The 26,992-nt window shown below is 32.9% G+C and overlaps 1 protein-coding gene across 1 annotated transcript; it reads right to left on the reverse strand.

Moving 5' to 3' along the window:
• Nucleotides 1-2,636: 2,636 nt before the first annotated feature.
• LOC140050945 (VWFA and cache domain-containing protein 1-like) lies at nucleotides 2,637-26,970 on the reverse strand. Its single transcript, XM_072095958.1, has 24 exons — nucleotides 26,350-26,970; nucleotides 22,279-22,341; nucleotides 20,487-20,650; nucleotides 20,070-20,176; nucleotides 18,823-18,970; nucleotides 16,863-17,007; nucleotides 16,507-16,642; nucleotides 13,095-13,193; nucleotides 12,620-12,754; nucleotides 11,869-12,026; nucleotides 11,327-11,459; nucleotides 10,732-10,881; nucleotides 10,475-10,595; nucleotides 9,995-10,239; nucleotides 9,281-9,423; nucleotides 8,606-8,703; nucleotides 8,146-8,340; nucleotides 7,685-7,807; nucleotides 6,039-6,138; nucleotides 5,365-5,616; nucleotides 5,080-5,192; nucleotides 4,521-4,780; nucleotides 3,819-4,067; nucleotides 2,637-3,399 (listed from the first exon to the last, which is right to left on the reverse strand). Exons 1-24 carry the CDS (start codon nucleotides 26,665-26,667, stop codon nucleotides 2,927-2,929), a joined length of 4,128 nt encoding a protein of 1,375 aa, XP_071952059.1. The 5' UTR covers nucleotides 26,668-26,970; the 3' UTR covers nucleotides 2,637-2,926.
• Between the last annotated feature and the right edge of the window lie 22 nt (nucleotides 26,971-26,992).

A 26,992-nucleotide genomic window follows, 5' to 3' on the forward strand; every position in this document is an offset into this window, starting at 1 on the left:
AATGTAAATATTACTACTTTGTACAATAATCATTTGCAGATGGATATTACAATGCAAATATTTTGTTGACCTTAAATATGGAAGGATATTCAACCACTACTCATACTACTACTACTGTACTACTATATGTGGATTTTGTTACTATTGCTAAGATAGGGGTACCATATCTGTTCTATAAGCAGATTGGATTTGATCAGCTTAATTTTTGATGCATTTATCAATTTAAAACTGATCCTAATGGTGTAAGAGCACATTAATTAAATCACAAAGTAACAATTAAATGCAAACTTAAGTAAAAAACACAAATAAAGTAACCTATTACTAATTATAAATAAAATATATTTAAAAGTTAAAATACTATTTTTAAATGCATTGTATCAAAAATTAAATTATACCATCCATACAGATATTATTTATATTATAATATCTCTATGATTATACTAAATCAAACATATACTAAAATAACAATTTTATTATTTAAGTTATGTATTATTTTATTCAAAAAATTATTATTATATGTTATTTTATATCAATTTATAGGTGGGATAACTCATTGTGGTTAGTACTAAAGCTTACTCATTACTGTCATTTTATGGTGATAATTTTGAATCTAAAATATGCATCCTTTACATCAAATAAGTGACCTTTAATTTAGGAGTAACTGTGGAAGTGACTAGTGAATCAGATGACCATGGTCAAGATGAAACTATAATTGGTAAACATTGGTCTTATTGAGTGGTCAAAACCAAGATTCCTAGGTATTTAAGAGTGAATTATTCTCAAACGCCATTAATACAAAATGTTAATGTATTGCATGTTTATTGTAATGTCTATAAAATTAACATTTAACGTATTAATATTCTATTGGCTAAACAAATGTATTATTTTTGGAAAATCATTAAAAAAATGATAATTAACAACAGCACCAGAGGTATCTTTACAGGATTTAGAGGTTAAAGGAGGTAATAGAACATTTATACTACATTTTACATTCTGTACAGCTTTTCTTAAAATAAAAATTTAAATCATACGCTAAACATTAATTTAAATTTAGTAATTGATTCAAATACTTTAGCAATAAAAAAAAACAATGTGTTAGTTGTCAACTGCAAACCCCTCAACTTCCTTTAATTCCCCTCAACTCTTCCTCAATTTAAAATGCACTACTTTTACGGCAAACTCTTCTGTCATTTATTTTTGCTTTTAATATTACTGTCAAATGTATACTTTGTTTTTCAACATTTGTAATGAAATCCTCATATTTTCATTTGCACCTCAATTCAAAATTTGACAGAAAACAGGTTGTTTAGGCTTAATTTACATATGCTACTTTCTACATATCGGGAGGTGTGTACACTCATTGTAGAGATGACCTAATTGCCACATACACTATACAATATACATTACAACAAGGTGAAAACATCTAACAATATATCTAACAGGCCTTACCAAGGTATTGTATGTAAAATCTATGTACAAAAACATCTATCTAAAATATATACATGAATAAGGATAAAGCATACAATTATTGGTAAAATTATAATTCATTAAAATAAATGTAGAGGTACAGTAAATTACAACATTGTTAAATACAGTTAAATAATATCAATACATCTAAAAACAATTTAAATTAATTAATATTGAATGCCCAATTAATTTGTCTTATATTAAATAGGAAACACTACTGTGGAAACCCTGTGAAGGAGACATTTCTGGACTCACTTTATTTAAGCTTGGGTTCCCACTAGGACGTAACATAAGGATGTAAATGCAACGCAAGTGTGTTGACAAGCGACAGTTCGTATAATCCATCGCTTGTGATTGGTCAACTAACTTGCGTATCTAGTGGGAACCAGGCATAAAGGGCCTTTCACACCTGTTCCGGCTAGGCGAATCGAACGCTGATGTTTTGTTTTCACGACAATCGCAATGCTTGAGCCACATAAAAACCATAGATTGACATTCGATTGGATTTGTTGGCGCCGGATTGGAACCGTGCTGAAACAGGTGTGAAAGACTCTTTAGGGGTGACCCAAGAATAGGTTAGAACATAATATTGCCCGCTTAAGTGACCTCGTAATAGGGCACCATCTCCTTAATGTTACTGTATGAAAGTTTATTATAACATTAAATCACCTTATCTGTCTGTTTATTCTACAAAAATATTTTATTTAAAACATGATGTGTTTGTTCTTGTCTTAATCATAAAATTTCATTATTCTTTCTTTATGAATTAATAGATTTTATAGATTAAATTTTATAAGGAGAGCTTAAATAGTTGTAGAATATAGTATTTTTCTTTATAGAAATTGCTTTAATATTTTATAAAACATTGTTTCATTAAATCATCTGAAATGCAGCACTTTTTGTCTGGATATTTGATAATAAAAATTAGACATGGGATTAAAATAAGATTAAATGAAAGTAAAGAAAAATCTTATAGTTACTATACAATATAAAAGTAGATTCAATTGATCCACTCTAGCTGAATGGACGATCCCCATAATATTGTTGAACCAAAATCAATTCATAAAATGTAAATACATCAGTTTCTAAAATATCTTAATTTCATAAATCATCCAAAAATGTATTAATAATTAATTAATAAATATAAGAAAAAATTGTCATATAAAAGATTTAGATTTAAATTATATGAAATGGCAAAAATTTAGGAACCAAATTGGTGATCATCTTAATAGTAAAGATCATGTCCATGTCATTTGTTTAATTACTTAAACTTATATTTACAATTTTAGAAACTCAAATATTTTGTATCATTATATTATTGAATTAGACTGATCAATATTTGTTTTAAGATCCTAAAATTGTCATACCCATTCTCCGAATCATAAATATTGGTCCAGCCAAATAAGGAAACAAAATATCAAAAATGTTATTTTATTAATTGCATTGTCTTTTTTTTCTTTCAAAAAGCAGTATCCACATGGTGTACCTGAACAGGAACCTGTAACATTGACGGTGGTAATGAAGGTAAAACTGTTTGACCCGGTACGGGGTCAATGACCTTTTCTTGACCTTCTACAATATCTTGGCTAGGTACGCTGTGGTATGACCGTGCTTTGTTTCTACGAGATTGTCTTTCACTTGAAACGCGCGGTGGTGGGTTAAGCAATGGTGGTTCTATTAAAGAAGTTGACACGGACGATGCATCATCTGAGAACTCTGCCCGGCCATGATAATGGCGACCTCGGTCATTATACAGCGGTTCTGGTTCCACGTAATGATACTCGCTATCTTCGTGTGGAGTCATTGTGCTGTAACCGTGGTCGCTTTCACTTGGTGTAGCACCATGATGATGTCGCCATACGTGATGCCTCATACGCTGATGGTATGGGCTTGGACGGTCCAGGGCTGCTAATACAATATTTGCATGCATATCTGAAAAAGAAAAATTGTTTATTCCTCATCATTTTAGGTACACAGTTGAAAAAAATAATTAATATCAAAGGGTTTATTCTCTGTTTCATTTGCTCTGCTCTTAGTGTTTTATCTATGTTCTGAAAATGAGACTTGCCAAAATGCAGGGAGTGACCAAGACCGGCGTCCATTTTAATATTTGAACTCATATTGAATATACAGATAATTCATTAATAATTTCCAATAAAATAATAAGTTTCCAATAAACATGGTCTGTTGGTATATAGCTGAAAACAATTAAAATGTTTTAATGCAAACAAAGTTACATACAATCCTACAAAACAAGTCATATACTTGGCGAATGCAACTATTTCCACATGCAAGTAAAAAGGGAATCTAGGGAAAAGAAGCCGGTAGAATAGGCAACGAGAAACACTTACGGCCACCAACAGCACCACCTCCTTGTGGTGGATCCATCGGGCTGTCGTCCTCTATCTCAGCTTCGTTGTCCTGTGACATACGTACAGACGCATCTTGATAATTTGCCATTTCTAGCCGTTGCAAACGATGTACATTGTGACGGTAGATGAAAAACGACAAAGCTAACACGACAATGAAGCCCATTAGACCACCGGCCATGGGTCCAACTTGAGCTCCAACGCTGTAGTACTTCTCACTGAAACTTGAATCTGAAATAATGATTTTGTGTGAATTCATTATAAATAATTCGGAGACTATTATGATGGTTTTTATAGTTGGAACAGTTTACAGTGCATTCCTTTGTACACCCCTATTAAGCTTGGTTCGCACTAGTGACGCAATGCAAGGACGGAATGCAGCGTAAATGATTTGACCGATGGAGTGATAGATTATTCGAACAGAGGCTTGTCATTGGTTAACTTGCTTGCGTTGCTCGTATGTCCTTGTGTTGCGTCTCTAGTGGGAAACAGGCTTAAAAGTGACACTTTCAAATACAAAGGAAAAAAATATATGTTTTAACACTATGCTGGCAAATCCATTTTGAGACATTCCTATTCATGTGATACCCCATAAGAAACACTTAGTAGGAGTTCTACTGTATCTATTTGAACTGAAAAATGTGAAAGTAACAGACTGTGTGTTGCATTTTGAATAAAACCTACATTCTTCATCGCCGTACGGTGATTTCGCTCCTAAGACACCGCCAAAACATTCCCGCTGTGTTGCGCAGTATGGAGCACTAAGCATGGATGAGCCGTCTTTATCTATTTCGCACCACTCGCAGTCAATAACCCCAAAACAGTTATCGTAAGTGTTCCTAGCCTTGCAGTTAGAGTCATAACACTGTGGCAGGTCTTTGGTCAGGCTTTCATCTACTTCTGGTAAGATGACTGGTTCTTCTGGACAATGGCAGCTTGGTTTCCTTAAAAATATTAAAGAAATACATTAAAAATAAACCGAAACTGATTTTGCCTTATACACCAAAGTTTATGAAGAACGGAGTGTAACATGAATGCATGCGCAACGACCATTTGAATTTAAAGTAATGAAGATTTCAACAGTGCAGATTTCTGAGGTATATGCAAATCTTTATTACGTATGTGTGGTCATAGGTTTAAGAATCTGTATTAGATACAGATTCTTTTTATTATCCAACATAATGGAAATTACAGATTCATCTTTTCGTGGAGACAATTTAAAATACAACACCTGTTCACTTACTTATCCTTATGCTTTATACTACCCTGACATTGGTCTACACTAAGGTTGCATTCACATGGACACTCGCATTCCGTCTGCTCCATACGATGACAATTCAGACAAACTCTATCCACCTAAAATAAAAGAGAAATAAATAGCAATTCTAAGGTTTTTTCCCCTAAGAAACTAAATTACAAGTTTTATAAATATTTTTTTTTTTCATTTTTAAATACACAGTACAGAGCTATAAATAATATTATTATCAAGTCTATACCGTTATAAAAAAAAGCAAAATGTATAACTTACAGTGCTACAAGGGCAAAAAGTTGTAATCATATCACAAGTTTCATTCACAATTCCCACAAACGCATTGGTTCCTGGGATGTTGACAATCTTATACTTTTGGCAGTGATCTTTATGCAGAAGGTTTGATAGTAAACCAGTCCAACTAGTGTTGAACTCGTACAGACGCTGGATAGTAGCATCTGGATAGCTGTTGCAAGACTTCTTTTTAACAAAGCCCTGATGATTCAGAATATCATTGGCAACTAGTGGTTCCTGCAAGGAAAAGAAGCAATAAAATTGTGTACATAAAATAAGGCGGGGGTTGGGGGCAGGTCAAGAAGGATTACACGTGTAAGCATAAATATAACAAGGCATTTCATTAGAATCTATACAGTCTTTAATTTGAGCTCAGACACTATACTTATATTCTGCGTGCTAAAGAGGAGACAGGGTTTGGGACTTTCCAGCATCAGGAGACTGGACGTTTTACTGGGTAAGACAAGGAGAACCAGTTAAAACTGGACAAGATGTTGAATTGAGATGGTGAGGGAATGGAAAACCATTATTACGCCAACTCTCTCAACTCTCAGAAAGTCACAATTTCCACTAGTTTTGCTCAGGGCATAGACTTAAGTTTTTCAGAAAATGCCCAAGCACCTTGAAGTGTCAGAAAGAATTGTAAATTGTTGGCATACCTTGTGGGTGATATGTTGCTTCTCAATCGGTCCTTTACCAGCTGGTTCTACTAGACTAGGATGTGCTATCAGGTAACCTGCATCATCTATCATAAAACACCTACAAAAGAAATCCATCATAATAAGTACAACTGTATATGATTGAAGGTTTGCATGGCGAAATCAAATGTTGATATAAATTCAGCGGTACACTACGTATATTAGTTCTGAAAAGAACTGTTGAGTTTCTCGACGTTTCGATCAATATGCTTTGATCTACTACAGTATTTCTATGCATGTAACATATTACATTCTATTGATTTTAAATAACTGATCAAAACAACGATTAATATTTTTGTTTACATTTTAATTTTATGGATAAATTTTTACTTGGTCAGTAGATCATAATGTCAGTGACAAATAGGCACACACATTCATACCAGGAATTATTATTACCTCCGTGTAATATGAGATGAAATGAAAAGACAATTACATATGTACAATTATTATATATAAAGAAATCCATCATAATAAGTACAACTGTATTTGTATGTGGGTTTTTTTTTATTTTTTTTTTTATTTTTTTTTTTATTATTTCATACTCATCCAACAGCGAGTAACTCGCCAATTACAGGATGGATAAACTATTTAATAATTTATCTAATAATTTATCGTGCTTATAAACTAAGTCTCATTTGAGGCTTAGGGAGTGGAGTTGAAAGAGTCATGAGTTACAACCCTGCACTAGGTCAGGATTGAACCCGGGACCTTGGGATTGGAAGGCAAGCACCAAGCTACAGCTCCACTCATTACATTCTATTGGTTTTAAATAGCTGACATTTTTTTGTATCTATTTCTATTTAGTAATAACGCCTTCATAATCATTAGGAATAGTCCTGAACAGGGAGATGAGCGCCCCTGCCCACCGATGAGTTTCGGGATCCCTTTGACCCGGAGGGAGAGTACCCGTCAGGGTCCCTACCAAGGGTTACAGGTCCCAGGTTTTTAGTTGTTTTTAAAATTAATTAGTGTTCCATGACCTTCTCATCAAAATTAACGTCTCTGATTGTTGTGCTATGTCAACATAATGTCAATGACGGCGAAATGTCCCCAATAATGGGGATAGCTATGCAAACAAGTAACAAGTAACAAGCAACATATCGTGAGGGTGTGTGGCGCAGTGTGTTGGACGTCGGACTACTGATCGTAAGATCGAGGTTCGAATCCAACTCCCGCTGCATTGCTTGTATCCTTAGGCAAGATACATTACTTACTTTTGACTCTCTCCACCCAGGTGTATAAATGGGAACCTGGTTAGATCAAGACACAACTTTGCGCGGATTACTAGCTGCATTATGGGAGTATGTTTCCATTCGTGTTTGACCCAAAAAAGTGACTGGGATAATAATGTTCAGCGCTTACAGGTTTCATAACATTAGGCGCTATATAAATCTAGGATAATATTAATATTATTTGAAAATTTGTATTTGGTCAGTAGATCATATTGTCAGTGACGTCACAAATAGCACAAACATTTAAACCATAAATTATTGTACAATCTTTTAATCACTGTACACACAACATTAATTTCATTTTGGAAAAACGAGATGAAATGTAAAGACATTTATTGTTTATTACAATGAAAACTTAAAAACATTTTTACTTACCTAACCGTTGAATGTCTACACATGGGTAATGTATCAAGAAGCAGTTTGTAAAAGTATCGAATAGTAAAATCAATACCAACAACAGCCACTACACGGTCACTTGGGTCATGTAAACCAGTTGAACTAATAAGAGATAAAAAAAACAAAACTATTACATTTAGGAATAATGTTGGTTTATTTTCAACCTGTTTATGCAATTATTTGGCTAGTCTTTTTTGTTAATCGTACACACTGTTATTGTGCAGTCATAAACTACGTTGAAACAAAATAAAAGCATACTTTATTGCAGTACGAAATGTAGTTACTGCAGAAAAATCATTTTGACATCATCCCTTAGTGTTAAGTAAGTAAATAGTCTCTTATATGACATTGTAGATATTTATCTGACTGGCTTTTTCCCATTTTCTAATCGAACACTGTATAAATGAATTAATGTAAATTAACAGAAATAAATTACATACCTGCCCTCAAAAAGAACATGGCTAATGGTGACAACATAACCCCCTCCTCCAACATCCAAGTAAGGGGAGGATACAGTAACCAGTCCAGGGTTGTCTATGGCACGCACGTACCAACTTCTCTGCGATGGTTCATAATCTTTGTCAAGCAGAGTTCCAGGGTACATCCGCAGAACACCAGAAAGAGTGACAAGGTATCTAGAAAACAATGATATAAAATAAATCGGTGATAAAAATATTCTTATACCAATACATTTGTTGTCTACACTATCAAACTAGTTTGAAAAAAAAAAAGTGTGATGTGCCCGCATATGGTAGTAATATGACATCATCATGTCCATATATGGGCACATCACATTAGTTTGATAGTGTAGACAGAGCTTTAGACAATTATAAACCTGCATACCCTGAATAGGATACAAATTGATAACTTGTAGTTCGATATTAATAATTAATAACTTACCTTCGAACAATATAGTCATTTAACTCGCTATTGTGAATTTGATTCATCCAAAACATATCAATACTTTTGGTTGCACTGACATCATTTTTAATAGTAAGCTACAAAAATGCATTACAAAAAAAAACAAATATGTAAAAGTAAGTGCATTTATAAAGTTGTAACATTATTGTAAGGAAAAATAAACACAGCTTTTTAGGGTTTTTTTTAACTTAAATCATTATGTAGTAACAACTAGTTTGACAAAAAAAAGTGTGATGTGCCCAAATATAGTAGTGATATTCCCAAATATGGCAGTGATATGACATCATCATGTACATATATGGGAACATCACATTTTGTTTTCACATAAAGTTTAATAGTGTAGACAGAGCTTTAAATTATTGTTTTTGAACTTTAAATTACCATATAGTAAGAATGTTTTTGTATCTAATTTAGCGGAACATCCTCAAAAATTTTATTTCAAAATTATATTTTTTTTACAGTCTGCTTTTATCAAAAAACATTTCATACATAAATATGTTAGAAATGCTTTTTAAAGTACTAAAGTAAACAAATTGGCAGTAGTACTTATTTTTTATTTATTTATTTATTCGGTATATAAAAATATATTACAAAACGACAGTCAAGGACTGAAATGAAATGTATTACAAATGACTAAAAATTAAGTATGCTTACTTTAATTCCTGGATTTGAGATAAGCATTGTATAGTCATTTAAGTAGGCAATGTATCCCTGTACAACACGTTTAGTCTCATCTTGACTTATGTGCTGATATGGTGAAATAAAGCTACTGGATGCCAACATCAATGTTCCAGAGGCTGTAAAATAACACATTAATTATGTTATCATTTCAATGTTTTCCTTTTCTTAGGCGAGAGAGAGGTCGAGCTGTTAAGACAGTGGAACCAAAATTACGTAGCCATAACATCGACAAGGTTTGACTCGCTCCATGGTTATGGTGGTAGAACCAGTCTTCTCGGATAAAGACTATAAACCGTAGGTGCACTGTACACATCTACTGTAGCTCATGGGCACTTTAAACAACCTAGTACTGTACATTTTTTTAGATGAGTGGGGGCTTACCTATTGTACTGTGCACACACACAGCCACTGTCACTCACAGCCACTGATCGTAAATGGGCTCTCTAGGAGACCAGTCTTTGACTGAGGAGGTTACACAGTATAAATAAATAATAATAAATAGGCCTTAGAAATTTGAAATCCCTTATTCAGATAGTTGATAAATAGTTCCATTTGTTATGATCCATACAATAAGAAAAGGAGAAACTTTCCCATAAAAACAACAAGGGAAAATATTTATTTTAACAATATAACTACCCCACAGAAAACTGTGTTGGGTCTGAAGGCTCTACTGTAATATAAAATTACCTTTTGTTCCCAACTGCTTAAGGTGCATACACAAATCCTTATTTGGAAGTAGATCTAGTCTGTGATATACGATACTACCATCACTTGAGGTCATCCTCATGTGTTGTAAGCGACGCATTTTATTGTTGTCAACCAACTTAACAAGACCGATAGAATATGGAGTGTCCGGTACAGGTGACCAACTGTACTTGACCTCAACTGTACTGTTTACTGACCGTTGCAAAACAATCTGGCCTTTCTTTCGGCTGCAAAACATTAAAATATATATCAAATATAGTTAACAATCCTTTAAACCATAAAGGTTTGCAAATTTAAATTGGCGACTGTTCTGTAAATGATACAGTAAATGACTTACATTTTCTGATACAAGGATCGCTTATTGAAAAGGAGTTGAAATATGACCAGCATGCTAGTGAACAATTAATAATAATTACCAGGCTTATCAAAAACTTTAATTTAGGTTTAAATTAATTCACATACCTTATCATTGATTTTCGAACTGTCTCAAATCCAGGAGATTGCTCTAGTAATGAGATATCAACAAACGATGGCGTCCTTACAAATAATGGCCGTGGAAGTGATGGATGACTTAATGCATTACCTGTAAAACATACATGAAACATACATGATCGATAAAATACAATTCCCGAGATACTGATCATTATGTAAAAAACACTTCTATTCTAAAGTCGAAGTCAACTTATTTTAAATTGAAATGAATTGGAATCTAGTCTTACCGTTTTTGTCGACAAGAAATGAGTATGCGACTTCACCTCCTTGGTAGTATGTTATGTCTTCTAACAGGTCACCCACACTAAGATCCATACCAACCACACCAATCAACTCTTGGTTATAGAAGCAGGGTTTAGTAACACTGATCATATACCCTAAAATTAAAAAAAAAAGAAATATGATCGTTTTTATTATTGATATATAACAATGTTTGTTATATAATATTATGATGGCAATGGTCTAACACATTTCAATGAAAACTCCTTAAAAGAATGCTTAACATCAAATGGAATGATAAATTAACAAATGAAAAAACTTCAGAAACTGGAAAAATGGAGTCGAAATATAAAAAGAAGACGACTAAACTGGTATGGTCACCTAAATATGACTACCACATAATACACATGCAAAATTAGCTCTATAGGAAGATAACAAGATAGTTAAAAAACCTGTTGGAAGACCAAAAAAAAAAATTATACGGGATAAGTTGAAAACAGTATAAAATTACACTGGCCCACTTGATACACACCCAGCCAACGACAGGAATAATGTTTTTATAGTGATAGATATATAGATAGTGACTATGTTGCGATAACTCACCTTCACCAATTGGATCCATGTAGGGAAGAGAAAATGTGGCCTCTGATTGGATGGCTAGCGGGAGGTTAATGTAGAATCGACCAATTGTAGATGGTAGATTACTCATTGGATTCAAAACTGTCATAGCTCCTTTCTATAACAAAAACGAAAATTAAATTTATTTACGGCTTCTGTTAGTTTTAAGCTCTGTCTACACCATCAAACTTTATGAGACAAAAAAATGTGATGTGTCCATATATGGACATAATGATGTCATATCACTACCATATTTAAGCATATCACTACCACATTTAAGCACATCACTACCATATTTAAGCATATCACTACCATATTTATGCATATCACTACCATATTTAAGCATATCACTACCCTATTTAAGCATATCACTACCATATTTGGGCACATCACATTGTAAAACTAGTTTGATAGTGTAGACAGATTTAGAATGACTTTTATTATGCAAAAGACAGACTTTAAAAGAACTCTCTCACACAAAAAGATGGAAAATGTGTTATATATTTCAGAAAGAGAACAAATTTTACCTGAGCCGGAGGTATTTCAGGTTCTTCCCGATACTTTGGACTTTTTGTTGAATCTGCTGTGGATTGTTTGGTAGCAGTTGATTTGACCGATTCTGGTTTTACATTTTGTTCGGCCAAGTCTCGTAGAAAAGCCAACTCCTCAAGACCTGTTCGTCCATCTTTGGAAAAAAAAGGCATAACCAATCAGTTATATTTTGCTTTCAATACACAGAAAAGTGTTTTAAATTTATCTTTCAAAATAGAATATGCTAGTGAATACCACTATCAAATGAAGAAAGTTTAAGAATGGGAAATAAATTTTATAGATGAACAAATAATGTGATTACAGTAAGTTCTCTCCATTTGGACCTTCTTATTCAAGAGACACCTCTACCAAGGAGACACTATTTCATGAAATGAACAAAGTGCAGTATATGTTTAATACAATGGCCAACTCCTATACAGCACAGGTGGCACCTCTATTAAGGGGACACTTTCCCATGAAATGAACAAGGTGCATACATTTAAACTCTACATCCAACCCCTATTCAGGGGACACCTCTGTTAAGAGGACACTTTTCTGTTAAATGAACAATCAAAAATATATGTTTTAACAGAATGGCCAACCCTCGTTAAGAGGACACATTATTGGGTTCTAAAAGTGCATTATTATAGGGGCTTACTGTGTATGTGGACTTATTTTCACCAGGAAGGTGACTGGTAGTGGTACATAAAACATATTTTATGGACAATCGTAAATCGTGACGTTTACCTTCAATCAATGCATAGGTCATAATGACGACCCTATTGTTTATCTGTGCGTTTTCATCTACCACTGTCTTCACGACCTTTCTAGCCTCATCTTTACCAGATGTATTTCCAGAGCTGATGTAAACTATTATAGAATCTATTCATAAAAAAATAATTTAATTCGTTCAAATGTTTGAATTGAATTGTGGGTAATAATGATTTGCATTTGAATGGTTACATTTATCCAAAAAACATTTTTTTTTTTCAATCCAATTGTTGTTGAATAACTGATATGCGACATTGATATGTCATATTCAACACACAACAAATATTAAAAAATTACTTTTTCAAGTCAAGGTGACATATCTAGCCATTTTTATGCTGCACTGCTGGAAAATGTGGTACTTTTTTGTGTTTTTCAGAAGAAACCAGCAAATTAACAAGTAGTTAGTACTCAGAAAATTAATCACTTTAAATTAATAATATGTATTACTTACCAGCTAAAGATACATTGTTATTTAGTGGTTCAACTTCTTGTTTTATCATAGAAAAAGCTTTCTTTAATCCGAGAGTATGATTTGTATTTCCCGATGAATCTGTGAATAAAAAATAAATAATAAAATAATAATGTAAAGGTTATTTGCCACGGAGATAAATGTTTGTTTATCTAGCTATGGTACAATATAATAAAATTGTGTCTGTCAACACTATCAAACATGTGACAAAAATGTAATGTGACCATATAGTACTGTTATGGACATGATGATGTCATATCACTACCATATTTGGGCACATCACACTTTTGTGTCAAATTTGTTTGATAGTAAACAGATTTTCAGTCCACCACCCTTTGCAAAAAAACCGTATACGAACGTATACGATTTACATACGTTTCGTATATGTTTCGTATAGGAAGTCCACTTCGTATACGAAACGTGTACGTCAATTCGGAAGTTCCTGCCCGCATAATAAACATATAAGAACCGTATACGATCATTTATAAACAATTTCCTAATTATACGCTCCGTATACGATCCGTATATGATCCGTATACGACGACGCGTGTATACAAACTGCATCGTATTACCAAGCGAAAAGGGACTGTCCCTCTTTTTACAAGACGACGATAGCATACGTTTACGATCGCAGGAGCATCTTCTTGACTTCAATAATTAATGTACAATTTGGTTTTTTTTCAGTCGGTATATGTACATTAAATTCCCTATGATGATTTAGTTCATAGTTTTCGCGAATGAAAATTTGGTGCTGTATTTTACTAGACGTTGTTTTTCAAGCAAGCATAAAAACCCACCCAGGCTGTTCTGCCTTGTTTATCCCCTCTGCTATTTCTTTACCTTTTGTATGTTCCATTAATAAGTGAATCACACAAAATGTGCTGTTATTAATTTGAAAGTGCTTTAAATAATATTAATGTACTTGGAAATAAATAAGTAAATATTAAATTGGGCCCGCAGTATATTAAATTTAAAACGAGTAAGTAAAATTCATAAATTACGATTTAATAAAAATGTAGAATACATGTGGCTCCCTATTATATATATGGAATGATCCAAATAAATTCGCCCAAAACGTGCCTGTGTTATGTGCGCTGCATGCATGCATCACATGGATGGATCAGATTTCATTCATTTTCAATCATCATTGTTGATTTTTTGGCTACGGGTTTTGACTCACTATAAAAAAAAATTAAAAATGGGATCGGATGTAGGCCTAGTTACAGTAGGCCCAGGTAGATAGTAAATTCGATGACTTCTAGCTAGCTAGGCTATAGGCATATTGTAATTGTATATATCGAATATGCAGTATATAGCTACTGCAGCAGCTCTAGTAAACTAAGAGTTAACTAGGCCTGGGGAAAATACGCCAAGGAAAAGAGTCTGTGGTACACTCATTGTGAAAATAAGCTAGCTAGCTTTCCCCCATATATTAGATTTGGTTATACCGTATTGTATTATTTTAATAACCTACTCTAGCTAGTAGTATATCAACAACGGTGAAATGGAAATACGATGCATTATGGATATCATCGTTGCAGAGTTAGGGGGTGCCAACAAAACATTCAACAGCCAGAAATACAAAAAAGAAGCTCCGACGTTTTTATTTAGAGCATTTTACTATTTTAGGCATACAGAACTAATTGCTGTAAATTTCCTAGAGTTGTCACTGATAAATACAATTTAACATAACCTACATATAACTTAAAAAATCCAAATGATAAATTGTACGCGAACGCAGTAAAACCAACCAGTTAAATGTTTGTTAAATAATTATTTTACATCTCCCTGGTAAAATGGTACCCTACGCCCCCATTTTTCCGCCATCATTGATAAACCCCCTCTGTACACACGCCTGCCGGCTATTTGTTTATCATTTTAATGAATGTAGTACGAGTCTAACTCCAAATAAAGATATAGAACACATTTTAAGAATTCAAAGTGTTGATCTTTTTTAAGAATCTGATATATACCATGAATCATCTTTTTACATAATATACAGCATAAGCATGTACAATCTAATTTAATTGTCACACAATTGAATTAACAAAGGACAAGGATTTCAAATAAACTGTTACAAATAAACAATTATTAATGAAATAGTTGGGGTATTGTTGGGTCCATGGGAAATCAACAATGTTTAGTAGACTTATTTAATTTGTTATTTAAAGTTGAGGGTAGTTATTTTTTAAACAATTATTGGAATACCATGAAAATAAAGAAAGATATGTTTTATGATTTCTTAATCACCAAGCAGAAATAATGAAAGCAATTCAATCTGTTCGCTACCGGGAATAAATTGAGATTCGATATAATTGTATTTACTATCACCACTAATTGTGTTTTTTTTTTATTCATATATAATTCATAATTCATACAATTTATATATATTCAAAATCCGAATGTATTCATCGTTAAATAATAATTATTATAATGACCTTACTTCTGTTTTGGGTCATGGTTTTCCTCTTCGGCATTGCCGAATTATTGTTACTCCATCTCCATTGCTACAACACACGTCGCGGAATAATATCGCTTAACATAACGATGTAAATTGACCACCCAAAGCTCGCACGTGGCGTGACGAATTAAGAACGACGAACCCGATGATTCACCCGATGATATGCATGATTGGCCACCAGGGAGCCGAGTCGACCACGAGTTGGAACTGTAGGCAACCGAGCGACGCTCGGTCGTCGTCGGCGGCTGCACTTACTGACCTCTGTCATATTTTATAAAGGAAAACTGCAAACAACATCGTCGATTTGTGAAAATGGCCCCTTGTTTTTTCTAGGCCTACCTAGTAGTATACCTGTTTAGCGTACTTTATTTACTTGCGAAAAACGTTGTTTGAATGTTATCGGTAGCCTAGGCTATCTAATAAATATAGAAATAAATATGATCTTATGTTCTAGCTCCTACTAATAATTAATACTACTAGACTAGGCCTATCTAATGGCTGGTGCTAGCTAGAGGCCTAGCTAGCCCTTAGCTAGGCCAGAGCCTACGTACGTATTTGTTGTAATGACAATTTAAATGTTTTATTTAGCTCTATTCTACTCATTACTGCTATTATAATTTATAAAATGGCCTAGTTTGTTCGTATATGATTCGTATACGATATTCTTATCATGAATAAACAACGTATACGTTACGTATGCTAAACGTATACGACGCCAACTCTTTGTGGAGCAACAGAGTGGAAATAATGTAAACAGTGAAATCGTATACGATCCGTATACGTCGTATACGTTTTCAGCGTATACGGATCGTATACGGCTTTTTTGCAAAGGGCAAGACAACAAACACAAGTGTACCTAGCCATCATAGAAATTGAAGATAGAATCTAAATCCTGAATGGATAGTAGAAAAACGGGATACAATTAGTACTAACCTGAATCTTTACTAATTGACTTGATAAAATTAATCAATTGCTGTTTGTTTTCTGTGGAAGCTGGAGCCAAACCTTTACCATAACAACTATCTGTTTGACAGGTATCAATTGTGGCGCCCACTGAAACAATCCCGACCTGTATAATAAAAAATCAAAACTAAGATATTTAGTATGTTTGCATGCTTTCTACTATTGAAGTAATAGATCGGTGTTTAAAACATGAAAGTATACTAGAGTAACTGATCAGCAATCACTGCGTATATTTTATTTAGATCAGTTTAAGCTTGCATAGAGCAGAGCATTATGTACTTATAGCATCATGAAATAAAATTATGTGGTATGAATTTTAAACCTACCATATCAAGTTCACTTAGAACACCTAAAGCAACGACTGCTGCTTCCTTTGCCAATCGTAACTGTTCCTTGCTGACCCATGACCCTCGCTCGATCAGGATGACCACCTTCTTCTGTTGAGGGCGAACACTTGATGCATAGACAGGTCTAAAAAATATGAATTAAATTCACACAATCAGTATACACCCATTGTAATTTGTGTTTTTGTTAATGTTGTACAACATTTTATAAACTAGCCATTTTTGCATTCATTCGTGTTGTAATTTTGTTCTGAATTATTTGTAATTTTAAATGAAAATTAAATAAAGTGAAATTGTAAATTGAAGATTGATATACTGTACTGTATTGACACCCAAATATGGACATTTTAAGTACAATTCCATTCCAGGACAACCACTAAGGGGACACATGAAATGAATGATGGGACTAATGTTCAGTGGACACCGATAGTATTAGAAATAGTTGCCAAATCATCATCTTGTTGTCAAAAACAGAAGTACTGTTAAAGCTCTGTCCACACTATCAACCTTTATGTGACAAAAAAATGTGATGTGCCCATATATACATGATGATGTCATATCGCTGCTATATTTAGGCATATCATTACCATGTTTGGGCATATCACACTTTTTTCAAACTAGTTTGATAGTGCAGACAGAGCTTAATACTATATTTTTATGTCTAAATCGCCATTACAGTACATTTTCTTTTCAGTTGCAGATTTCATAATTTCAAACAATCATAAGAAAGATAGTAAGAAGAAGTATATTCTTTATAACTTATACATAAAATAACTCAAACCTGTGCTCAAATGTCTAGGTTACAGTAAATGGAGCCTTGATATTTTATGATCATTTTATGGATGCCAAGTTTAAGTAGTTAAAAGAAAGTATAATGAAAACAAACTATATGCTTAGATTACTCATCGCATGTAATATAAGATATTTAAAAGTAGTAAATCTGCATCGACGCCACTATTAAAAATGCATTATGACTAAGCATACAGGTGGGAGGAGTTGCTTCAGGGACAGGTGGTAACACAATGAATGCCTATAGCTATGATTTTCCTTGTGTTTCTTGTACATATTATTCCGATGTAACATATTTGATGGTGGAAATGCACATTTTACCAAAAATAAATTAATTCTTTGAGTAAAGATTTTTCATTTTTGCACAATGGCACTCACTATATCCTATTTATTGTCTTAAGCTCTGTCTACATTATCAAACCTACAGTAGTTTGCCCAAATATGGCAGTGATATTCTCAAATATGGTAATTGTAGTAATATGACATCATTATGTCCATGTATGGGCACATCACATTTTGTTTATCAGTGTCACATAAAGTTTGATAGTGTAGACAGAGTTAATGCGGTGTAATCAATATTTAGGCTTCAAAAGGGAATTGTGTACAAACATGACAACCCGTATCAATGAGCTACTGTATCATCATATTAAATAAATAGAAAAATGTTCTCCAATCTACTATTTATATCAACATTTTTTTTTTTGCATGGATGAATCCAAATGAATGAAACCATTATTACAAATTGATATTTTAAAATTCTAATCTTTTTTTTACAAAAAAAAAACAGAATTTATTGTAATTAATAATAACATTGACACATGTTATCTCAGGTTAAATTCAGGACTAGTTGGTTTAAAATGGTGAATACACATTCAATCCACTAAACATTATGTAAAACAGGATTTTATAAACGATTTATCCTATACCGATTGGTCACCCGTACATTCAGATTCAGATTTAATTTTATTTGCCCATTTAAAATTAACATTAAATTCTAAAATGTATATTAATAAAATTATTACTATATAACAAATATTTAAACATACTTGAGATATATTATTTTAAAACAATCAATATTTATAAACAGACTTGAAGGGATAAAATATTTTGAAAAAGCAACAAATAATCTGAACATCATATACAGTATCCTTACCTACTACGTGCATCCCAACTGTCTTCACAAGACATTCCAAACTTATTATTAGCAAATCCTGTGGAGGGGTAAAGGACATGAACCCCTTCCTCAGAACTCCAATATTGCCACTTTATTAGATGACACTCTTTCATTGTCTTTCTAAAAACTGTTTAAAAAAGAATAAAAGATCAAATTTAACGAATGTAAGTAACAAATTGCAATAAAAAAAAATGTTTTTATTAACCATTTAATTTATGCATACAGTAAAACTACTCTTTTGTGACACGCCTATTCATGCCAATCCCCAATACAAACTAGGGCAATACAGTATGTTTCAACACAAACCTACTTAGAGGACATCCCTATTAAGGGGACACATTATTGGGTCACGTATCATAAAACGTGTGTCTCCTTAATAGGGATTCTACTGTATAAAGCTCTGTCTACACTATCAAATTTTATGTGACAAAAAAATGTGATGTGCCCATATATGGACATGATGATATCATATCACTGCCATATTTGGGCATATCATTACCATATTTGGGCATATCATTACCATATTTGGGCATATCACTACCATATTTGGGAACATCACCCTTTTTTTTTTCAAACTTGTTTGATAGTGTAGACAGAGCTTAAAATACTTAATTATTGCTATCAATCAGTAACATTCAATGAACACTGCATGAAGCAATCATTGTGATTATGATTGCTATAACTGCATACACATATTATTCATTCATGTTGATGTATAATCTGATATTGATAAATAACCTGCCTGAAGACTTGAATGATTTATGCTAAAAATATGTTTAATCATTAACAATCATTTTCTATGAATTATACAAAATTAAAATAATCTGACAATTACTATGGTAAGGAGCCAATAGTACTTTCAAATACTGTTACATACATTTTCAAAATCATTTTATACATTTTATACTGTTAGAGAAGGAATTTGTAATGTACAGTAATTTGTGATTATTTAAAGGATATAACATAATGTGGTATTAACTGTGTACTGTATTTAATCATACACAAATAACATACACAAATTTTTATTCTATAACTTAATTGTACTGTACTGTAATTACTTTTATGGTCAATTTTAAAACAAAATAAAAAACAGTATTTTAATTTCAATATACTGTAAATTTAAAAGCTTTTTTAATATCGATGTTTTCTTTATCTTATAATCTTTTGCCCTTTTAAGTAATTGCCAATTGAGACTATATGAATGAATTGATATCTTGTTGACTTACTTTGCGTCAGATTGTTGACTGGATTAAATGCACTCGACGTCACAACTGGTGAAAGACGATCGCACGCACTGTCCTTTGAAATGTCACACTGAAATACATTATCATAACTGTAGAAAAAAAAACAAGAAACATCATATTTAAAAACAATCTGAACTAAGATTATTTAATTTAACATGGACTAAAAAAGGGTCTTTTCACACCTGTTCCGGCAATCAAACGCCAATGTTTTGTTTTCACAGCGCTGCACATGCTATGTGCAAATCAATATGCGTGTAGCTGCGTGAAAACGAAACACTAATGTTTGATTTGATTTGTGGCGTCGGACTGGAACCATGTTATTACTACTACTATACCAATCAAGATAACTGTACTGTACAGTATGTTGGCTTGCCCACTACAGAGTGTTACTATGCTTACCTTAATGATTGTGTCTGCAGCTTACAGCAACTCTGGCGGGCTGCGATTGGTTGCGTACGGTGCGACTGTGCTCGGTGGGCTTGATATAACTTCTCAACATTATTTTTATTATAATCCAGCTGTTTTAGATATTTTACTAGTTTCATCCCAACCTTCAATGTCAGCTAAAAAAATAAACGAATAAAATAAATTGATTAATTCTTTTTTTCCCCAATATTTAATGTAACCAATAAACCATGGAATGAGGGTTCATATTCTTAGTCAAAAGAAATTAGCTATTAATAACTAATAAAGTAAAAAATTCAAATCCTTGATATGAATCATTCTTTTGATTTCTCTGGGAGCCCCAGAAATGTCATCTAATCTTGAATCTTCTGAAATATTAAACAATCTCCCGAATTTTTGTTTACTGTCTTTTAGAAAAAGATTCATTTACAATACATTACTGTATAATACATTTGTTTACAGTAAATGCTAAATAGTGCAACACACCTCAGGTAAACATTGATTGATAAATATTTTGTGATGATGTAAAGTAATATAGAGGTCTTAAGTGACACAAAATATCCGCGCCATTCCAAGTACTGTAGCCTACGAATACAATCTTTGGTGGTAAATGTATCAAATCTCACAGTGTTGGATTGGAGATTCGAACGTCTATGAAACTACTATACTGTACCATTTTCTTTATTTGGCATACATTCTGATTTCAATCATCTTTGAATAATTCTGTTTTCCTTAACAGTGTTACTGTAGTAACAGAACCGTACTGACCTCATATCACATTCACTCTCATTGGTGACTCACTATTATGATTATTGATTAAATTTTATAGTTTTGTGTTAAAGGAATGTGCAGTAAAAAAAACAATTCAATATAACATTTGCATTGGCCAGTGAAATGCCTAGGGTTAGCCTAGCATGCCAATGGAGAAATTTGAACGATAATTAATAATAAAAACAAATGGAACAGCAAGCCGCTAAGCCTACTGATTTATGCAGTTCAGACAGGGTCATTTGTATAGGGTAAAGGTACTGTACAGGTTAAGCCTGCGATGGTTTACAGATGCCTGACCACCACTGCCTCCCAACAGGCTGGGATACTGTACCATACTACAATCAGTACTGTAAATTTCAATAGGATAGCTCTCCTCTATGGTTGTTGTTGTTTTTACTGCCTTAGGCTAGCCTGACAGAAGCCTTGAAATGTGTGGTTCTGAAACAGGTTGATTTTATTACCTTCGGCCTACAGGTAACAAACAGTCAACAGTGTTTGGATGTCACCCAAAGGTCCAGGTTTATTTTATTACCCTAGGCCGCATAATTATACAACTTTCATAAACCTTTACCAAGGACTGCATGTTTTGTTGAAATGTAAAACACAAATACATTTAAAGCCTGTTACAGTAAATGTATTCCTTCTTTTAAATACAATACAATAATTATCTCCTGGGGTTGTAGTGTCAACCACCAACTTCATACATACTAAGGAATTAAAATGATTCCATCCAGTGACCTTTAGCCTTCCTAATAGTAATACTATTTGTCAATTAGCATTATAGATTTATGTATGCTAATGCATAGAGGGAACTGCTATACAATTAAACAGGGTGCATTTCTCTGCACACAGTGCATGAATGCCAATTATTATACTGTATGCTCTACTTTGAACAGATTCATTTAAAGAAATTAACAAACTTTCTAGTTCTATTCGTTACACTCCATTTTGATGAAATGTAAATTAAATGAAAATGATATTTTTTGATTCAATAGCACAATGAATTAAAACTCACCTGCTGTACTTCAGACAAGTCCGAAGAAGCTTCATCAACATATTCCACAGAATCATAAACTCTCTGAAAAAAACATTATAAGTTTACTATTAAATTATTGAGATGGTAAACTACAGGATAATTAATTAATTGAGAGCAAAAGAGTGATTGATCATTACAAATTACATACTATTTTACAATGGCCACAAATTGAGGATAACTTACAGTATTTCTTCTTTCTTATTGTACAGTACAGTATTTTATTTAATTTGAAATAATTAAATTATTATCTAAAAAATTTCTAGATAAAATTTACCAATAAATGTTGAACAGGGAATTTGATGTTTTACTAAGTACAGTAAATAGGTACTGTACTTTTACTTTTAGTACCATGGACCTATATTTACCTAAATTATAGGTCCATGCTATAACCGACATGTTAATACCCAAGATAAGTGATAACAATTAACACGCATACATTTAATAAACATGATGTTTTAACAGCAGAACTTTACACTTATGTAAACATACTTATTATTAGTTTCAAAGTCCAGATTCCAAAATTGACATACAGTACAATATATTTTGACTTTTTCACACCAGCCTCACATTTCACACAATTTATAATTGGTATCCCTACAATCCACCCCCACCAAAACCTCCGATCTGATGTAGTTCTACACTAGGTCCTATCTCTACTACAAAAAAAAAATATCAACCGTTTAATATCGTGTGAATAAATTAACTACAATTCTTGAAAGCAGAAGCAGAACAAAATCTTTAATAATATCCGGTTAAATAAAAAGTGGCACAGTGAAAATAACAGTTAAAAACTCCCATTGAGGGGTTACCTGTATCACTTTTAGCTGCAAGTTGCAACGCAAAATAACGGTTACTATTTACTGCTGGATAGTCGATAGCTTTAGTACATGTTGAACGTTTGACAGCCTGAACGCATTGCATCTTGGGTAATGAGCCATCAGTAGGAAATTGTTTTTTTAATTTAAATTATTTATTCTTTTAGCTGTAGTGTATGCAAAATATTGGTTCTACTGTCACTGCTGTAGTCGATAGCTTTAGTACACGTTAACAGTTTGAAAGCCTCAACGCATTGCATCTTGGGTAATCAGTCATCAGTAGGAATTTTTAGTCGCGTGGACGCGACTCTATAGTTCACTATGTCGGTCGGTTGGTCTGTCTGTCGGTCCGGTATCACTATGCGTTTTAGCACGCAACTTATGGCTGTTGGCCTTGTTTTTTATTTAACTGGTTTATTCGGCACTACAGTATGCAGCAGAAACAGGCCACTAGTACAGTAACCCAAATACTGGGCATCGACCCATATTGCACCGTGGACACAGAGTTAATGGACTGAACATTCAACTCTTGTAGTACTAATGTGATTATTGCAAAGTGTTAACTCAGAACTGTCAGTAAATTAAAGAATCAATATCAATTTAAATCACAGAATCTTATTAACCAATGAATGAATCCGAAATGATCAAAATAAAATGTTTTCCTCACTTTTTTAACTGAAGAACAATAATGTATCTATAAACTAAACAAAAACTGAAAATAAAGTATGGCATACAAATAAAATAGGTCATTTTGCAATTTTTTAGCAGGTAAAATCGTTTAACTATTATTATTTAATGTGACATGAATTGAAAATGGCATATTCAACAGCAATTGGTTTTTTTTAAATCATTTTTTTAGGGTAATCTGTAAACTGGTTTCTGAATGTACAGTGCATTAAGACAAGCACACTTCCATTATTATGGTGTATATACAGTACTGTAGGATTTTTAACTGGTGTACTTTTTTTGTGTTTAAATGTAGACAACAAGATACTGTAAAGCGTAATGAACAGTAAACTATGATAGACTGCAATATTAATAATTCTGTACAGCAAACCTCAAGTAAACAACATAGCTACTGTATTTTTAAAAACTGGAATGGAATCTGGAAATATTATTAACACCATATCAAACAAGGCCAACAGCCATAAGTCGCGTGCTAAAACGCATAGTGATACCGGACCGACAGACAGACCGACAGACATAGTGAACTATAGAGTCGCGTCCACGCAACTAATAATGGACTGTCATCATATATTAACAGTACAACACATGGAAGACAACCTTCAATTTCTAAAATACAGTTAAAGCAGTAAAACTGATGTGCAATTACAGTTACTGTAGTTAAAGAGTTGTCATAATAAACAATATACTGTAGATTTCTGATAAAACTCCTAGAAATTTTTTATTTTTTTATTAATTATTTCACTTTTTTATCAAAGTGTATTATTACTAATGTCACATGAAAACGGCATTTTAACTACAAACATTTTCAACATCATTTCTTCAGAGTGCCATTAACGTATTAAGGTAGGCCTACTGCAGTTGTGTTTTATAGGTTTTCTTCTGTCTTGGAATTCTTTTGTAAATGTAATAACACTGTAAAGGAATCTCTAGTAAAAGTTTAAAAAAGTCTTTGTCACAATTCTGTACATTCTAAAGCTATGGATTGGCTTAAGCCTGACCATTGTAATGCTTATTATTGTTATGTAACCACCCCTTTGTGAATTGAATGTACAGTATTGCATCTTTCACTATCATAGAAAGAGCATTATTTAATGAAAACTATGCACTGGGAATGAGTGCTTTTCTTGTAATGCTCCACTACATTTTATTACCGTACAGTACATCTGCCACAAGTTTTTTTAAATCACACTGGTTTATGTCTGTCTGATGTCAAAACTACAGTTTTTGACCACATTATTTTAACCCATTCTAAGAATGTTATCCCTATGAATGCACACATGTTTACATTGTGTACAGTACATAGACTAAGGGCCTGTTCAGACCTACGGATATATGCTAGCTTTCGTGTTGTACACGGAATACAACTGCATAGGTCTGAACCAGGAAAAGATTAGTGGAAGCAAGCTACTCTTACGACACTGATCTTTCGTTGGTTACAACAGATCAAGGTACAAGATTAGTAAACGTTGCTTACAACTTTGACCTCTAACCAATCAAATTTACTCCTGCATACCAGATGTTCGTCCAGATTAGTGACACTTCAGTCTAAAAGCGTTACTTAAGCAAATCTGAACACACTGTCTGTTGTTACAACACTAATTATAAAATGACATTGCTTGCGATATGAAAGCATAACTCCATGGATCTGAACATACAGTATCCTAAATTAAATTGTTTTTGTAGGACATGGATCATAATTTTGTATCCATTTTTTATCAATTGGTAGAATTCGAAACTCCATGATTGCTGCTCATTTTATTTGTATCTGCTTAATGTATGGTTTGTTAATAATGTTATTAAATATATTAAAAGTTTAAAATTAAAAACATTGAATGTCCTATAAATAGAGAAATGTCTATAGTATTTCTAGTACAGTAGGATAACATGGTTCAACATTTAGTGTTAACTGGTCTAGGATCTACCTAGCTAGTAGTACCAGGTCGTTATATTTCCTTTCTGAATTAATTTTACTGCCATACTGTAAATAATAAAACATAAAATGATATTTCACAAGAGTTCCCAAATAAAACATAAACTGTAAAGTGTAAACAAACAATAAAAGCAAATACAGTCAACTCTACCAATTTTGACTAACCGGAAATGCAGAAAATGCAGACTTTTCTGAGGTCTGAAATGTTCTTTCTAAATTAATACATTCTGAATACAGACTTTCGGATTCAAGACGTATTAGGTCAGTCCAAAGGGTGTCGGGTATTGGGAGACGAGAGATAAATATGTACAAAATACACAAATGAAAAAAAAAGAGAAAACAAAACACTGAATACTGTATTGATGTGTTTATGATTGCAGTAAGCACAAATATATTACTATCTTTATAAAAAGGAACTAAAGATCAACCGTAGTTTGTTTGGAACGGACTACTGTACTACTAGAACAAAAAATTAATGATTAATCCTAGCCTATGAAAGATGTATTCATTACTTACGCCTACAGGCTACACTACAGTATATTTAAATATTATGAAAATAATATAAAATAGAGAGGTGGACATTTTATTAAAAATGAAAATTATTTTAAACAAACCTACCTGCATTGACGTATATGCTAACTCAGTATCAACAATATCTCTAAATTGGTTGGCTAAAACTCCAGCTTCTGTTATCAATTTCATTGAGATTTCAGCATTCGAAATGTCACCTTTATTTATATTTTCGTTTTGGGAATTCCTACCACCACCGCCGCCCAAATTCTGATAAATATCGTGTCCTAAATGAATTGAATAACTAGACATGCTAGAATTATTCAACTGATTAGATTTCTTTGCTTGATCAGAAGTAGTAAGAACAAACATACAAGAAGTTAACAACAAACTTCTCGTAAACATATTTAGCCTCATCGCCGCCATCTTTAACTTTCTTATTGAGTTGACACCACCCTGCAGCACCGCACACACTGCATGCAATTAGGCTAGTTTTTGTTCTTAAGCGAGTGTGTGTGAGGCTAGGCTAAGTTACTTCTACAAACAAATCCTGCCTTTTCCATCGTCGAATTCAATACGCCATTTCATCAGCATACACCTATATGAATAAATGTAAAATTAAGATAATCATCTATTCCATCAATTCCTCTATTTTTTGTTAAAAAACAAGTTACATTCCAAAAAAAACTCTGCCTTCCATTGATGCTTGTATCGTGTGTTTACTTAATTTTTACTTAACTCGAGAGGGCGA

This window comes from Antedon mediterranea, chromosome 6 (genome assembly GCF_964355755.1).
Source record: "Antedon mediterranea chromosome 6, ecAntMedi1.1, whole genome shotgun sequence".
NCBI lineage: Eukaryota > Metazoa > Echinodermata > Crinoidea > Comatulida > Antedonidae > Antedon > Antedon mediterranea.

Excerpts from the sequence above, each read along its gene's own strand:
- LOC140050945 (XM_072095958.1), bottom strand. The coding sequence starts at position 26,667 with ATGGCGGCGATGAGGCTAAATATGTTTACGAGAAGTTTGTTGTTAACT. Across the intron at positions 12,755-13,094 it reads TAACAATGTATCTTTAGCTG|ATTCTATAATAGTTTACATC; the intron begins GTAAGTAATACA and ends TTTTATGAATAG. Across the intron at positions 3,400-3,818 it reads AGGTGGTGCTGTTGGTGGCC|ATATGCATGCAAATATTGTA; the intron begins GTAAGTGTTTCT and ends TTTCTTTTTCAG.